Source organism: Suncus etruscus, chromosome 4, assembly GCF_024139225.1.
Source record: "Suncus etruscus isolate mSunEtr1 chromosome 4, mSunEtr1.pri.cur, whole genome shotgun sequence".
In the NCBI taxonomy this organism is placed as follows: Eukaryota; Metazoa; Chordata; class Mammalia; order Eulipotyphla; family Soricidae; genus Suncus; species Suncus etruscus.
Window position 1 is genome coordinate 46760096 of NC_064851.1, and position 17172 is coordinate 46777267.

General features: G+C 43.3%; 1 protein-coding gene across 1 annotated transcript in view; it reads right to left on the reverse strand.

Annotated features, from left to right (window-relative positions):
* ABCA4 (ATP binding cassette subfamily A member 4) overlaps window positions 1-17172 on the reverse strand; it is a 168818-nt gene that overhangs the window by 125021 nt on the left and 26625 nt on the right. Inside the window, 1 exon segment of the mRNA XM_049772565.1 lies at window positions 9250-9447. Coding sequence (XP_049628522.1) covers window positions 9250-9447 — 198 coding nt within the window.

Below are 17172 nucleotides of genomic sequence, written 5' to 3' on the forward strand. Positions count from 1 at the left end.
CATAGCTTCAATTCCTTCTCTACCTCTTCCTGGTGAAAACGCATGTAAGGATGACTCATATTTTTGTCTTAGGAATCACTTATTGCCACACTAAAGTGCTTGGCCCTTAATCTGATGACCAAATATCTGATGTTGCCACAAATTATAGTTACTTTCCCAGTCTTCCCCCATTCCTTTAATTCCCTCCCCTATAATCTATAATGTATTGTTCTATCTGCATGGCTTGTTCCTGCCAAAAGTACTATCACAAGAGACTATAAAGATTATTTGAATGGAAATGTGAAAAATTCTGAAAGGTCGTATACAAGAATTGCATCTCTCTCTCTCCCTCTCTCTCTCTCTCTCTCTCTCTCTCTCTCTCTCTCTCTCTCTCACACACACACACACACACACACACACACACACACACACACACACACACCCTACTGCTTCCTATACGAAAATTTTCAAGCAGCAACCAACCCATTCCTGGGTCTGTTTAGACCTCCTAAAGAAGGCTAGCTGTACAACAGGACTATGGGAGGGTTTGAATTTATCTTTTCCCAAGCTCTGGTTGGTCTTTTGGATCTTGTGCTTAAGTTTTAGCCAATAACATTTTGGGTACAGGAGGTCTCTGTCTTCCCAAGGACAAGAAATACATTTAAGACAAGATAAAGGTCTTTTGGAACCTTTGAATAGCCTTCTTTTGGAGGGAGTTTGGGTCATGCCCAGCAGTGCTCAGGTATTACTCCTGGTTGTATTTAGCAATCACTCTTGGTGATACTTCATGGTGCCAGAGATAGAACTGGGTTGGTTGTATGCAAGGCAAGCTCCTTGCCTGTTGTATTTATTCCTCTAGCCCTTATATATTTTTTCTAAAAAAATGTTTTGTTTGTTTTATTTTTGTTTGGCTTTTGGCTTCTAGATTGCACCTGGTGTTACACAAGGGTTACTCCTGACTCTGTGCTTAGAGATCACACCTGGTGGTACCCGGGGGACCCTATTAAATGCTGGGTATTGAAATGGGGTACATGTACAAGGCAAGGATCTTAACACCTTGTTATTTCTCTCTAGTAGAAGCATATTATTCCCTAAGACAAACAGATTTGAATAGTATTTGCTATATCATCATGTAATTCATCATATAGATGTTTTTAGGGCAGCACAAAAGAAAGGTTTTATAAATTTATTCCATTTTTTTTTAACTTTCTCTCAGTCAAAGTAGACCATAGTATTGCTTCTAAATTAAAGATCCACCTAGCCCCAGCGTAAATAAGTGGCCTTAAACATGTGGCTCTGAGATGGCATGACCTCTGGAAGCCAGTGGAAGATTCTGGAATGAGAGATGAGCTGCTGTCTTAAAAGCACCCGGCTTGAAGTGAAAAGCAGATAGATACAACAGACTCAATGGGGCATACTGGTTGCCCGCCACATTCAGTCCAGGCTATTGCCAGAGGAAATCTAGATTTATCCAGGACGGAAGTTGTTGCTAGGTAACAAGGAACATGTGAATCGGAAGCATGCTTGCTGCAACTTGACAGTTGTTAAGCATCAGATGAAAAGAGAGGAAGTGAGCTCTGGAGTGAGGGGGCAACCAGGAGAGGACCTCAAGTACCAGGAAATGTGTCATGAATGAAGAATTCAGACTCAGTCTCTCAGAGGAGATGGAAATGCCAAACTGTCTCTGATGGGAGAGGTCACAGAGAGACGTGCTGTCTCCCAGGACTGGAGGAGACAGCTTCAGAATAAAAGGGTGGGCTCTGAGGTATGTGAACAGACAAGTTAGGGGACTCTTTTGCACAAAGAAATGAAGACTTTTTCTCTCAGGGGTGACTTCACACACAGTATTTGTTGTTGATAAAAAGCAAAACTGAATTGGGAGTGGGGGTGAGGGGTAGAAGAATGGCTGAGTACCTGCTTGGCAAACATGAAGCCACGACTGTATTCCTGGTCCTGAGGTATGTGATGAGTGAGGTTGTGGAAATCTGCTGCTGCTTGAGACCCCCTGAGTCTCCCCAAACAGTGTGTCATCTCCATACACTGCAGTCAACTGTGTGCAAGCCCCACATCTAGAAGTATGAGACACCCCTCCTCCCCAGCAGACAATGTGGTTGAGTGTGTGAGCACAACAAGCAGATGTGCTACTTCTGGCAAGCCTCACTGCAAGTGCGTGTGCAAGTACTGATCACAGCCACCACAGGAAAAGGAAGGAAGAACATGGCTTAATGCTGCTCCTTCCCACATGACCCTGTACTAGAATGGCCTGGGAGTTAAGGAAAATAAAGAAATAAACAGATGCCTGGGTTTCATCCCCAAAGATTAATAACAAAACAAAAATAAAACCCTAAATTTGGAATTTGAGAGCAAGCACAAAATTACTCTTATGAGATAGAACTCTTTCCAGGCTGAGGGGGCCTAAGGAAGGACAGTGTCCCCATCAAGTATTTCAAGGGAATATTTTTGGAAATAGGGTAACCAGGGAGACCAGGCTATTGTATTCCTGCTTTGATAAGAGCCAAGATGCTTGTTTCGAAGCTGGTTCCACTGCTACCCTCACAACAGCTTCATGGCAGTCCCTGTGAGAGGAGGCAGAGGCCTTGTTATTTCCTTTATAGAGATGGGGAGGCTGACAGCAAGTTAGGATCCAACCCACAGCCAAGACTCAATCTCCTGACTCAAGGAGATCCTGTGTATACCAGGGGTTTACTATCCCCAGGGTCTTCTCTACACTGGGTTTCACAGTAGGGTAGGAAACAAGATGACTGCTTCCCAAGAAGACCTAAGCAGGAATCTGTGGCTACACTGAGGCCTTTCAGTAGAAGGTATATATTAGGATAAGAAGGTTTTTTTCTCTCTTAATTTTTAGGTCACATCCAGCAGTGCTCAGGATTTACTCCAGACTCTGAGTTCAAGGATCATTCCTGGCAGAGTTCAGGGGACCATATAGGCTCCGGTGGTCTAACCTGGATTGGCTGCATGCAAAGCAAACATTCTACCTGCTAGACTATTGTTCTGGGCCCAGAAAGAAATTTTAAAGCAAAGGTTTTGATCTAGGGTTTAGTATTTAGGGCTCTATGAAATCCCATCACCCATTTGGCTGTGAGAACTTTTATTTCTCTCAGTAAAAGCTTTTAGACTGCAGTTAGATTCTCAGAGTCCAAAAATTTTTTAAAAAGTTAAGAACTACTGTTCTGTGTAGATAAGACCCACCAGAGGCCAAGTCATTCCTAAAACTAATTTGGTCTGAAGAAAACCTGGCATTCAACACTATGATTCTAAATCTGTTTCTGAGAAAAGGTCAGGATCCATTATGTCCTAAACAACTTTACAGGGGACTACGCATGTCCTGAGTGACTTCAGTTCTGACCTCACAGTATTTTCTTCTTAAATTCATAAAAAATACTATCTGCTCTGTCGTGAAACTAATCACTGGTCTGCTTCGTGGCAGGACTCTAAATGACACCCAGACAGGCCAGTAACCATCAGGTGCATGCTTAAGATGTCCACAAAGGTCTGCTAGACTTCCTCTATGGTTCAGAGTGTTTGCTTTAGAACTTCTAACCTACCTACCACGATGCATATAGGTCCTTTCCTAGAAGGGCTCAGTATAGTTGTAGAGTTTTCCTTTTCCTTTCTTTCTTTCTTTTTTTTTTTTCTCATGGAAATCTATTCACACAAGAGAAAATTTTGACCACAGTAGATACCTAATTTTGGAGATGTCGTTTTGCATGAAATACAAATGCTGTATATCAAATACTCTTGCTGTGGCTTAATAATTGGGGGGGGGGGAAATAGAATGACTTATTTTCTGAGGGTGCCTTGTTTACCCTCTCACATTCCTGTTGCCTCCCTGCCTGGCTTCATACTGTTGGCACTGAGCCTCCCTTCTTTCTCTTCTTTCCTCCCCAAACGCGCACACAGAAGTGGGGGAAAGTTGACGGCCCAAAGATTCAAAGGAGAAGTCACAAAGTTCAGTGGTTGGGAAATCCTGGTGATGGGGGCAGGGAAGTTTCAGGGAATTTGGGCATAGCAGCGTCACCTCCAAGTTAAAACTTAACAGTGGGCAGTGAATGATGGCAGAGAGCAGTAATTGGGCCAGCCTGCAGTCCACCAGCATTTATTCTCAGTGATTCAGGAATTTAGGGATCAGGGCCAAGAACATAGCAGGGTACAGAAGGAAACAGAGTCCAGGCCCCTGAGACAAGGCCCTCTCCAACCCATAATTTAATCATCAGAAACACGGGATGAAGGCAGAAAGGGGAAAACGGAGCTGAAGCAGAAGTGGAGGGAAAGGAAACCGGATAAAGCCACGCTGGATGGACGAGGGGAATACCATAGGCCTAAATGCCCAGAGAGGCCAAATTTCCTCTCCCAATATCTGTGGGGTGGGGGGAGGGAGGGAAATTCAGATTTCCCAGCAATGTGGCAGGTCTTGGCACCGGCTCCGGTTCCCCTGCCGAACTTCCACAAATAAACATTCCAAGAGGCGAAGGGACAGATCTGCTTCTCAGCAAGATTTCAAAGCTGTGCGCCAGCAGCGAGAAAACAGGAAGGATCTAGAGGGAGGAGACGAGGGGAGGAGCAACTCATGCCTGAGCCAGATCAGATGGGAAACGTCCCAACCCCTCACCCGAAACTGACACACCATTTTTTTTTATGAGGTGTAAACCTTTCAGGCGGTGCTGGAAATCATGACTCCATGGGCCCGTGGCTGAGCTGCTGAGTTTCAAGCTGGGGGCGGTAAAACCCCAAAGGGCCACAGGTGAAGACAAGATCTTTCAAGCCATCTTGACCCAGGTGAAACCAAGAGGGGCTCATGCTGGGAGACAACTCAAGCACCTGCCTGCTCCCAGTCATTCCTTTCCCCCCATCCCCTCACGATGCCTCCAGTGAATGAATGTGTGTGCGTGTAATAGGGTACGTGGAGCATAGCCATGGGTTCTTCATTGGAATTATTTGGAGATGACAACACTCACTTTGATCTCTAAAAGGCTGAGGGAAAAACACAGCTGGCCCCAGTGGGTGCTGACCCCAAATACCCCTCTCTGATTCTCCTGGGTGTCATGGGTTCCTGAGTGGAGGATTGGGGAGGTTGCATTCCTTCCCTCACCCCAGTTCCACACTCCACACTCAACAGGGGCAGCTGCCATCAAGGTGGCTTATGGAGATTGTCCCTCTCTCTTTGTTAATGAGCACTGGCTTGACATTTAATAGAATCTTATTTATTCACTGGTGTACGTGCACATGAGAAAAAGCCCGGGAGAACAGGAGGCCCGGCCTTCCATGCATGGAGCTACAAGTGGCTGCTTGCCAACCAGCTGCAATAACAGCCTAGTCCCAGAGGGCCCCAGGCGGCCTCAGAGTAATGCGGCATGGCCCAGGCTCAGCCCTGAGCCCTAGGTGCCTGCTTCAGGGTTGTTTTCTGAAAATACAATAGGATTGGGTACAGGAACCATAAAAAACAAAAAAATCCTATATGAATGTTAGCATTATAAAAAATAAATGTTTAGCATCCACATCCACTTATCAAAAGGAAAAGCACACTTCAAGGGTACCAGATAGGGTGTTTGTCCTCTTTGCAAGGAAGGGGGGCTGGTGTTCGGAAAACCATGTGATCTTGCCCCACAGAGAAAGGCAGGAGTGAGAGGGTTGCCAGGCTAGTCCTCAGAGGTCCAACCATCCATCCTCTACACAGCTGGGGTCATCATGCCCTTTGAAAGGGAGCAATAGAAAACAGGCCTCTCCCGGCACTTCATATCGTCGAAGGCATGAAGGTCCTGTTAGTTATTATTACGTTTGTCTACAGAAATCGGGACATTAAATCAAACTCCTGTGTCCACTCACTGGAATGATCTAGGCAACTTTAAAAAAATATCAAAGACTGAGGGAATTGACCCCTTTGGGGCTGAGAGCTGGGCCCAGAATTGTTTTTAAAGCTTCCCAGTTCATTCTATGGGCAGCCAAGCTGGGAAATCATCATGGGCCTTGAAGGTCACAGTGAAGGTTGGCAGTGGGAGTTGGCGTTTTATTTTGTTTTGGAACACCTGGTAAATGTTCAGTCTGACTCCTGGCTCTGCACTCGGGACTTAACTCCTGCTGAAGCCCGGGGGCCTATATGGAATGGCAGAGATCCAACAGGGTCGAGTCCATGAAAAACAAGAGTCCTATCCTCTGTACTGTCTCTCCAGTTCCAGGAGATTGGCATTTCTAAGACTCTGCGCTGGGGCCGGGGCCTAACTTGTCTCAGAGTAGCTGGGAGTTCCTTAAGAGGCACAGAGTGCTGACATGTCATGGAGAACCTTGGCACAGGGCCTTTGCTTTTGCAGATATCCAGTCCAAAGATGTGAACTTGGTTGGACATGGTTCCAGAACTGGAGCAGGAGCACCGGGGCTTAGGTCAGTGAGGGTGGCCAGCCAAAGTTCTCTGGATTTTGAACTTTAGCACCTGCCAAAAAAGTGTGTAAGAGTGGAAAGATTTATCTTGTCTGATAAACATATTCTCTGGAAACAGTGGCCTGTGGTTTGGGTTCCAATCCTGATTGGAAAGTTCTATCCATTTTCCTTTTGTACCTTCCAGGTTCAGAGCTGCCCTATTAGGTTCATTGGGCATAGTGGATAGGTGCATTTACCTGTGTCAGGGTTCAAGGTGCTTCTGATCATACCAACCTCTTAGGCCAGAGGCTAGTAGGGTCCTGGACCACTAGAAAACCTCCAAGAGCCCGTTCAACACAGGTGCAGGTCTCCTCCAAGAGCCCAAAGTAAGGGATCTTATTTTTCTATTTTGAATCACAACAGCAAAGACTCTGACTCTGAAAAACAGCTAAGAATAGTCTAAAAAAAAGGGTACTCTAGGGACTTTAGACAGAAACCTTTGAACCACAAGCTTTCAGAAAATTTCGCTACCATGTTCAGAGCCAAGAGAGTCTTCTGGGATCTTTGCCCTTTTCCCCACCCTGGATACACCCCTCTGGTGAGCTGTAGGGTAACTTTTTAAGAGTAACATTTTGAGAGAGATGAAGTATGAATGCTGTCAGAAACTGTGGGGCCTTGTTTGACTAAAAGTATGGCCCCTTACTTTTTCTGACAAGCTGAGAGTTAATATTCTGAAATATGAGAGAGCAACCATAAAAAGGCAAAATTTCATGTTCCCCAGCCAGGCACTCAGTGACCTACACCTCCACAACATAGCATCAGAAAATAAAGTGTAGACAGAGGTCAAAACTGCAATTCGGGGCAGGAGAGATAGCATGGAGGTAGTGTGTTTGCCTTGCATGCAGAAAGACGGTGGTTCAAATCCCGGCATCCCATATGGTCCCCTGAGTCTGCCAGGAGCGATTTCTGAGCATAGAGCAACCCCTGAGCGCTGCCGGGTGTGACCCAAAAACCAAATAAAATAAAATAAAATGAACAAACAAAAAAATAAACAAACAAAAATCCCCTGCAATTCAGTGCCTAAGACTGCCGTGTATAGATGTGTGTATATGTTTGTGTGTGTTACATAAGTATATATATATATATATATATATATACAGATATATATGTATATGTATATGTATGTATATATATATATATATATATATATATATATATAATGACCTTCTCTGAAAGCTTCTGAATGTTAAAGCATACCCTACAATGAATGACCTTGTAGAAATCAATTAGGGTAACAGGGTAATCAAGGCAATTGAGGACACAGCCCAGATTTCCTGAGTAATCTCTGCAGTGGAAATTTGGAGCACACCCAGCTGTGCAAAGGGTTTACTCCTGGCTCTGTACTCAGAGGTTACTGCTGGGAGTGCTCAGGGGACCATCAGGGTGCTGGAAATCAAACTGGGTCAGCTGCATGCAATTAAGTTTCCTTTTTCCCATACTATTTCTGATGTCTGGACCTTGCTTCTTTCATCAGTTGCCCTGAAAATGCTTGTGTCCTCTCATATATGAGAACCACACTACTCCACAAGTTCTTTATATATTATTATTCCCCTTGCTTTATCATTTTTGTTTTGTTTTGTTTTGTTTGGGGGCCTCAGGACTTCTGGCTCTTCTGTCAGGAATCACACCTGACAGGGGACCACTGGGTAGATTACATCCATGTAAAACAAGCACCCTACCCACTATACTTTCTCTCCAGCCCCTCATCTTATCTGTCTAACAAAAGAGGAGATGGTATCATGTCCCAAGGATTTTGTCTGGATGCAATTCTGGAACAGAGAGTTGAGCTAGTTTAAAACTTGCCCAAGTTTTTAAGTCAATGAAATGTTCTGCTTTTCTATTCCAAGCAGCAAACTTTAGAGTCATGAACAGACCTACAGAAAGGAACATAAAGCTATCATTTATTAAAATTCAATTTTTTTTAAATTTGGTTTTATGGCTATGCTCAGTCGTTTATCCTGATGGACTCAAGGGATCATTTGGGATGCCTGGGATTGAACCCACATTTGTCGTATGCAAGACAAATTCCCAAACGCATTGTACTATCACTCTGGCCACAAAGTTTATTCAATATTTGCATAGACTTTTTCCGTTCTTTTCCCACCAATTGACAACGTATGATATTTGTCTATGGGAGCAGGAAAGGTCATGCATAATAAGGAAATGGCTGTCAGGTAGTGAAATCAGGCCTCCCCTCCTTTCTGCATGCTCAAGGCTTAGAGAGGACTTAGGCCAAGTTATAGTTGGACTCAAACCTGCCTCTACTTCCCACCTGGTAAGACTGGACCTTAGCCAGCCTTAAGGTGGCCTTAAGATGGTAAGATGGTAAGACTCAACCTTGGCCACTGCTTCTAGAAATACTGCCATCAGAATTCCCTGGCCCTGAGCACTTGGAGTTTCCTTAAGAAATGTCTTGAGGGGCCAGAGCAATAGCACAGCAGCAGGGTGTTTGCCTTGCACACAGCTGACCTGGAATGGACCTGGATTTGATCCCTGCCTGCCAGGAGTGATTTCTGAGCACAGAGCCAAGAGTAACCCCTAAGCACCACCGGGTGTAGCCAAAAATCCAACCCCCCCCCCCAATAATAGAATAGTCTTGAAAGACCAGACTAGACGAGCTATATAATTAATAGAGGAGGGTCATGGGCTCTGTAGTGAGTGCAGTAAATTTTATATCAATATGACAAATGTTAACATTACTGTAACTTCCTAAACTATAATAAATTAAAAGAGCTCGTGCTCTCCCTACCTGAGAGTTCACTCTCATAAATCCAGGTGACTAGCCAGCAAGTCCCCAAGATTTAGAGTGACTTCCTTAGGGCTAGCTAGTGTCCTTACCACATGGACGAGATTGAAGAAGTCTATATTAGCATACAGCGAATCTTCCACCCACTGCAGGGTTCCCTGAGAGAGTGGGCACAGGGCTTCTCGCACCATCCGTGCTCCATGGCGCTGGCTAAAGATGAGGAAGCGTTCTAGGAGGGCCTCGCTGCAGGCAATGTCCTTGAGTGCCAGGTCTGGGACTCCATGAACAAACTGCAATGAGGAGATGTAGAGAATGGGAACATTTCACACAATAGGAAAAAACACCAATCTCCCAACACCCACAAGCTGTTCCCATCTCCACACACAGAATCTGTAAATCCACTGCAGTGCATGACCAGAATTAAGATTGTGGATGGAATTAAGGCTGCTTAGTCATGGGACTTTAGGAGGAGGAGATTATTTTGGATTATCTGGAAGGCCTGACATGAACAATCACAAGAATCCTCTCACATGGGAGAGGAAGAGAGCAAGCCCTTTCAAGGAAGGTTTGGCCAGCCCAGGCAGATGAGAAGAGGCCCTCCAGCAAAGGTCTAAGAATAATCTCCAGAAGCAGAAACTAGGAAGAAGTTGACTTTGCATCCAGGCATCAAGGCCCCCCCAAGTAGGTAATGCAATAGCCCTACTGCACCTTTCAGATTTCTGGCCACCCAAATCCAAATAATAAATTGACATTATTTGAAGCCATCAAGGTCATGATTGTTAGAGCTGCAACAGAAATCCAGTATGTTCCAAGGCTCACTGAATCAAAGAATCATTTAAAATTTGGGAAACAGGTTAATGCATTTACTGATCCCAGTTCCATCCAGCACCATAAATAGTCCCATGAGCACCAGGAGTGACTCCTGAATACAGTCATGTGTAGCCAAATGAGCCCCTTCCCATTTAATTTATTTTGGGGGGGGGGTCACACCGGCAACACTCAGGGGTTATTCCTGGCTCTACGCTCAGAAATTGTCTCTGGCAGGCTCGGGGGACCATATGGGATGCCGGGATACGAACCAACGTCCTTCTGCATGCAAGGCAAATGCCTTACCACTGTGCTATCTATCTGGCCCCCATTTAATATTTTTAATTGGGAAAGACCCTCTTAGCAAGGATGCTAGGGCACCAACAGTACTTATGTCCTAAAGCCAAGGTATGGATGAAGCTAGGATATATTTTAAATATCAGTGAATGACCAAAAAAAAAAAAAAAAAAAAAAAAAAACTCCTCATCAGAAAATTAAAAATACTGACTCAATCTTTCCAGGAGGCATATCTTTCCATATATACTATCCTAAGTAAAATCCAAAAGAGGTGCCCTTATGCTTAAAAGGAAAAAAATTATTTGCTATTTATCTGAAATTAAAATTTAACTAGGCAGGTTACATTTTATCTGATGCTTCTGACTCATGGATATCCTATGTCCTAGAGCATCTATGGGGTTTGTGGAAAAGAACACTAACTCTGAAATGGCCTCCCAAAGCTGAAGAGGCTCATCTCTTTCAGTAGGACCTTGACCACCCAGGGTAGCAACTGGCTACCAAGAGAGGGGCTCTGCCAGGAGTGGGTAATCACAAATTCAAAGGATCACAAATGAATGGCTGAGCTTGCCTGGCTATATAGTTTCTGCAACAATTTCCAGTGATATACCCTTCTGGTCTGGAGACCAGCCATCTGCCATGGGCAGCGTCCAGACCCCTCTGGGAAGCCTGGTCCCTAATGAGACCCAGTCATGGATAGCCAGGGGTAGGGGTGCAGGCCTTTCATTTCAGTGGTGTCTAAGAGGATGCAGTTTTCCATTTTTTTTTCTTCTTGTCTCCAGGTAAATTGCCTCTCTGAATGCTTATCCCAGAATCTAAAACGTTTTGACATAGATCTGCTCTTTTTATTCAAGTACTTCATGTTAGGAGGAGAAAAAGGAGAAAAAAAAAAGGAGACTTGAGAAGATGACCCATCAGGCTAGTGGAAAATCTGGAACCCAGAAAAAATCAGAAATACTTCACTGAGTTCCTGCTCTACCAAAATTAAGAAAACTGCTGGGCACCCATAGAGAATAGGCAAATCTGTGGCCATCCAAGGACCACGTTGCACAGTCAGAAGCTGTCAATACCAAGCAGGGAATACTCAAACCTGGGCACAGAAAAGTCAGGGTAAAGAGAGTCACTAAAAATAAAACTTATATGTTCTCTCAAGAGTCACAAGGAAGGATCCCTGAGAATAGAGCCAGTAGTAATTGCTGAGCACCACCAGATGTGGCCCAAATACAAAGTGTTTTCTGAATCCTTACTGGGTGCCAGACAGTTGTTTTGTTGTTGTTGTTGTTGTTGTTTTTTAAGTTGTTAACATCTATCAGTGTATCAAACCCCACCCATCAAAGGTAGTAACCATTTTGCAAAGGAAACTGAGGCAGAGTGATTACTTAAATAGCCTGAGGTCACACAGTTACTGTGGCTAAAATAAGACCTGGAAGCATGTGCTTAACCATGACCTGCTAGTTCTTTGTCAATTAGGAAGAAGGGAGAGGGCAGGACAAAGAAAGGTTTATTGGATAATTTCACTGAGACAACAATTGAGTTGAGTTTTAAAGCATGTCCAGGAATTTATGGGACCCAAGCTGAGGCTGGAGAGGCAGGCTTGTCCAGTTGTCACTGTTTCCTTGGTCTCTGGCTGGGGTGGGGAGAAACAATGCCTGTGTGAGCCCTTCAAGTACCAGGCAAAATGGGCCTAAAAGGACATCCATCCAGTTGAATGTCAAACTTTTATTTGAGCAGGTAGATCAAACTGTAGTTGAAATTTAAATAAAGGGGCCGGAAAGATAGCACAGCAGCGTTTGCCTTGCAAGCGGCCAACCCAGGACATAAGGCGGTTGGTTCAAATCCCTGAGTCCCATATGGTCCCTTGTGCCTGCCAGGAGCTATTTCTGAGTAGATAGCCAGGAGTAACCCCTGAGCACCACCGGGTGTGGCCTCAAAACCAAAAAAAAAAAAAAAAAATCAGGGAGGGACTACAGAGCATGAAAACCGGCATAACTTTGCAAAAGCCAGCTCCCTGTGTGTGACAACAGGCGGGGAAAATCCACGAAAGTAAACCGGCCCAGTGGGGCCCAACTGTGAAAAACTGTGAGTTTGACCTGTATATGTCTGTCTACTGTTCTCTTGCGTGAAACTCTTGCGAGTGGGGCAAAAAGAGGCTCCAGTGGAGCACGGCCGCTCCGCTTTGCTACGCGGCCGTGCACTCTTTCTAAGGAAAGAACACCATTGCAACAAGAAGGAAAAATTACACTAAGAACGGTGCTATATCACAGAAGCAAACCTTTCTCTCCGGACTGTCTTCTCTGTTGCATGCTCGGGCCTAAGATTTGACCCAGTGTGAGGCTTCATCCACAGAGGACTCCCCTCCCTTAGAGGCAAGTCAGCCCATCCAGAAAGGGAGGAGCCAGAGGAGTGTGCTGCCAGCATCATATAGACAATGAATACCACCACAACACGTAGAAAAACCCACAATACAAGTGTGACAATGGGGAAACAACGCAGGCCAGCATCAGACATAGAGAATGAAGATGACAATTCTGAGGACCAGATAATGACCAACCAACTAATCAACCTCTCAGATAAGGACTTTAGACTAGCAATATGGAAGATGCTCAACGGACTCCAAGAAACCATGGATCGAGTTGAACAGAACACTAATAAGAACCAAGAAAATATGAAGACAGAAATCACAAAACTCCAAACTGAAATAACATGTCAACTAACAGGACTGAAAAAGTCAGTTAACGAAGTGAATGACAAAATGGATAAGCTCTGGGACAGGGTATCAGAAGCTGAGAATAGACTTGGTGCTGTGGAAGATGAGATACATAACAATTCCATACAGCAGGAGAGATTAGACAAAAAAACTTAAAGCAAATGAGCAGACAATGGAAAAATTAGTCAAAGAATGGGAACAGATGAAAATAGAAGTCTATGATAAGATCAACAGAAACAACTTAAGAATCATTGGAGTCCCAGAGACCCAGGAAGAAAATTTCCAGGAAGAATCAACGGTCAAGAACATCATTAAAGAGAAACTTCCAGAGCTAAAGAATATTTGTGATCAAATCCTGCATGCCCGAAGAGTACCAACCAAAAGAGACCCCAGAAAAACCACCCCAAGACACATCTTAGTCACAATGACAAATCCCACAGATAGAGACAGAATTCTGAAAACAGCAAGATCAAAAAGGGAAATCACGTTCAAGCAAGCTTCCCTGAGATTTACAGCAGACCTGTCACCAGAAACACTCAATGCCAGAAAGCAGTGGTGGGATATTGTGACAAGACTGAATAAAATGAATGCTTCACCCAGAATACTATACCCAGCAAAACTCACTTTCCGGTTTGACGGAAGAATACATGGTTTCACAGACAAAAAAACAGCTCAGAAACTTCACAGACACAAAACCAGTCTTAAGAGAAAAACTGAAAGACCTAATCTAAGACAAGACTACCCAAAAGACACACCAAATTTTGAAATAAAGATGGCGTTAAATCCCAGGACAATTCTTTCTCTCAACGTCAATGGACTAAATGCACCAGTTAAGAGACACAGAGTGGCTAAATGGATCAAAAAACTCAATCCAACCTTCTGCTGCCTACAAGAAACGCACCTGAATAGTCAGAACAAACATAGACTCAAAATAAAAGGCTGGAGAAAAATTATCCAAGTAAACAACACCCATAAAAAAGCTGGAGTGGCCATACTAATATCAGATAATGCAAACTTTATACTCAGGAAGGTTGTAAGGGACAAAGACGGACATTTTATATTAATCAAGGGGTACGTAGAGCAGGAAGAATTCACTCTCCTAAACATATATGCACCGAATGAGGGGCCAGCAAAATATTTAATACAACTGTTGACAAATCTGAAAAATAATATCAACAACAACACAATAATTGTGGGGGACCTTAACACGGCTTTGTCAACACTGGATAGGTCAACCAGACTGAAACCCAACAAGAATATACTAGACCTGAGGAGAGAAATGGAAGAAAGAGGCCTAATGGATATATATAGGACACTCCATCCCCAGAAACCTGGATACACATTCTTCTCCAATGTACATGGGACATTCTCCAGGATAGACTACATGCTGGCACATAAAACATACCTCCATAAGATCAAGAGGATAGAAATTTTGCAGACTACCTTCGCTGACCACAAGGCTCTGAAATTATTTGTGAACTCCAAAGGGACTCAGAAGAAACACTTTAACACCTGGAAGTTAAACAGCCTCATGCTCAATAACCAGTGGGTCCGAGATGAAATCAAGGAGGAAATAAAAAGGTTCCTGGAAACAAATGACAATAAAGACACAAACTATCAGAACTTATGGGACACAGCAAAAGCAGTACTGAGAGGAAAATTTATAGCTTTGCAAGCACACATCAGGAAGGAAGAAGGAGCTTACCTGAGTAGCTTAATGACACAGCTAATAGAACTAGAAAATGCTCAACAAAAGGGCCCAAGAATAGGAAGACAGAAGGAAATAACAAAGCTGAGAGCAGAAATCAACGAAGTGGAAACCCAAAAAACAATCCGAAAGATCAACGAAAGCAGAAGTTGGTTCTTTGAAAAAATAAACAAGATTGATAGACCACTGGCAAACCTAACAAAGAAAGAGAGAGAGAGAAACTTGATAACTTGTATCAGGAATGAAAAAGGAGAGATCACTACTGATATGACAGAGATTCAAAGGGTAATCAGAAACTACTTTGAAAAACTCTACGCCACTAAAAATGAGAACCTGGAAGAAATGGATAAATTCTTGGACTCTTATAATCTTCCACGGTTGAAGGAAGAGGATGTAGCATATCTAAACACCCCCATCACCATCGATGAAATTAAAACAGTAATCAAATGTCTGCCGAAAAACAAAAGCCCAGGTCCAGATGGATTCACTAATGAATTCTATCAAACTTTCCAAGAGGAACTACTGCCAATCTTGGCAAGACTCTTTCATGAAATTGAACAAGCAGAAACACTTCCAAATAGCTTTTATGAAGCCAACATCACCTTGATACCTAAACCAGACAGAGATGCTACAAAAAAAGAAAATTACAGACCAATATCGCTGATGAATGCAGATGCAAAGATCCTCAACAAAATCCTGGCAAATAGGATTCAATGCCTCATTAAGAAGATCATCCACTACGATCAAGTAGGTTTCATCCCAGGAATGCAAGGCTGGTTTAACATCCGTAAATCTATCAACATAATACACAACATCAATAACAAGAAAAATAAAAACCACATGATCATATCAATAGATGCAGAGAAAGCATTTGATAAGGTCCAACACCCATTCTTGATCAAAACTCTCAGCAAGATGGGAATGGAGGGAACCTTTCTCAATATAGTGAAGGCCATCTACCACAAGCTAGTGGCAAATATTATCCTCAATGGAGAAAAACTGAAAGCCTTCCCTCTAAATTCTGGCACAAGACAAGGCTGTCCTCTCTCACCACTCCTATTCAACATAGCACTAGAAGTACTTGCTATAGCGATTAGGCAAGAAAAGGATATCAAGGGAATCCAGATAGGAAAGGAAGAAGTCAAGCTCTCACTGTTTGCAGATGACATGATACTCTACTTAGAAAACCCTAAAGACTCTATCAAAAAGCTTCTAGAAACAATAGACTCATATAGCAAGGTGGCAGGCTACAAAATTAACACACAAAAATCAATGGCCTTTCTATACACCAATAGCAATAAGGATGAAATGGACATTAAGAAAACAACCCCATTCACAATAGTGCCACACAAACTCAAATATCTTGGAATCAACTTGACTAAATATGTGAAGGACCTATACAAAGAAAACTATAAAACTCTGCTCCAAGAAATAAGAGAGGACACACGGAAATGGAAACACATACCCTGCTCATGGATTGGCAGGATTAACATCATCAAAATGGCAATACTCCCCAAGGCATTATACAGATTTAATGCCATCCCTCTAAAGATACCCATGACATTCTTCAAAGAAGTGGATCAGACACTTTTGAAATTCATTTGGAACAATAAACACCCTCGAATAGCTAAAGCAATCATTGGGAAAAAGAATATGGGAGGAATTACTTTCCCCAACTTTAAACTGTACTACAAAGCAATAGTTATCAAAACAGCATGGTATTGGAATAAGGACAGGTCCTCAGATCAGTGGAATAGGCTTGAATACTCAGAAAATGTTCCCCAGACATACAATCACCTAATTTTTGATAAAGGAGCAGGAAATCCTAAATGGAGCAGGGAAAGCCTCTTCAACAAGTGGTGTTGGCACAACTGGCTAGCCATCTGCAAGAAATTGAACTTAGACCCCCAGCTAACATCATGTACGAAGGTAAAATCCAAGTGGATTAAAGACCTTGATATCAGCCCCAAAACCATAAGATATATAGAACAGCACATAGGCAAAACACTCCAGGACATTACAGGCATCTTCAAGGAGGAAACTGCACTCTCCAAGCAAGTGAAAGCAGAGATTAACAGATGGGAATATATTAAGCTGAGAAGCTTCTGCACCTCAAAGGAAATAGTGCCCAGGGTACAAGAGCCACCCACTGAGTGGGAGAAACTATTCACCCAATACCCATCAGATAAGGGGCTAATCTCCAAAATATACAAGGCACTGACAGAACTTTACAAGAAAAAAACATCTAACCCCATCAAAAAATGGGGAGAAGAAATGAACAGACACTTTGACAAAGAAGAAATACACATGGCCAAAAGACACATGAAAAAATGTTCCACATCACTAATCATCAGGGAGATGCAAATCAAAACAATGATGAGATACCACCTCACACCCCAGAGAATGGCACACATCACAAAGAATGAGAATAAACTGTTGGCGGGGATGTGGAGAGAAAGGAACTCTTATCCACTGCTGGTGGGAATGCCGTCTAGTTCA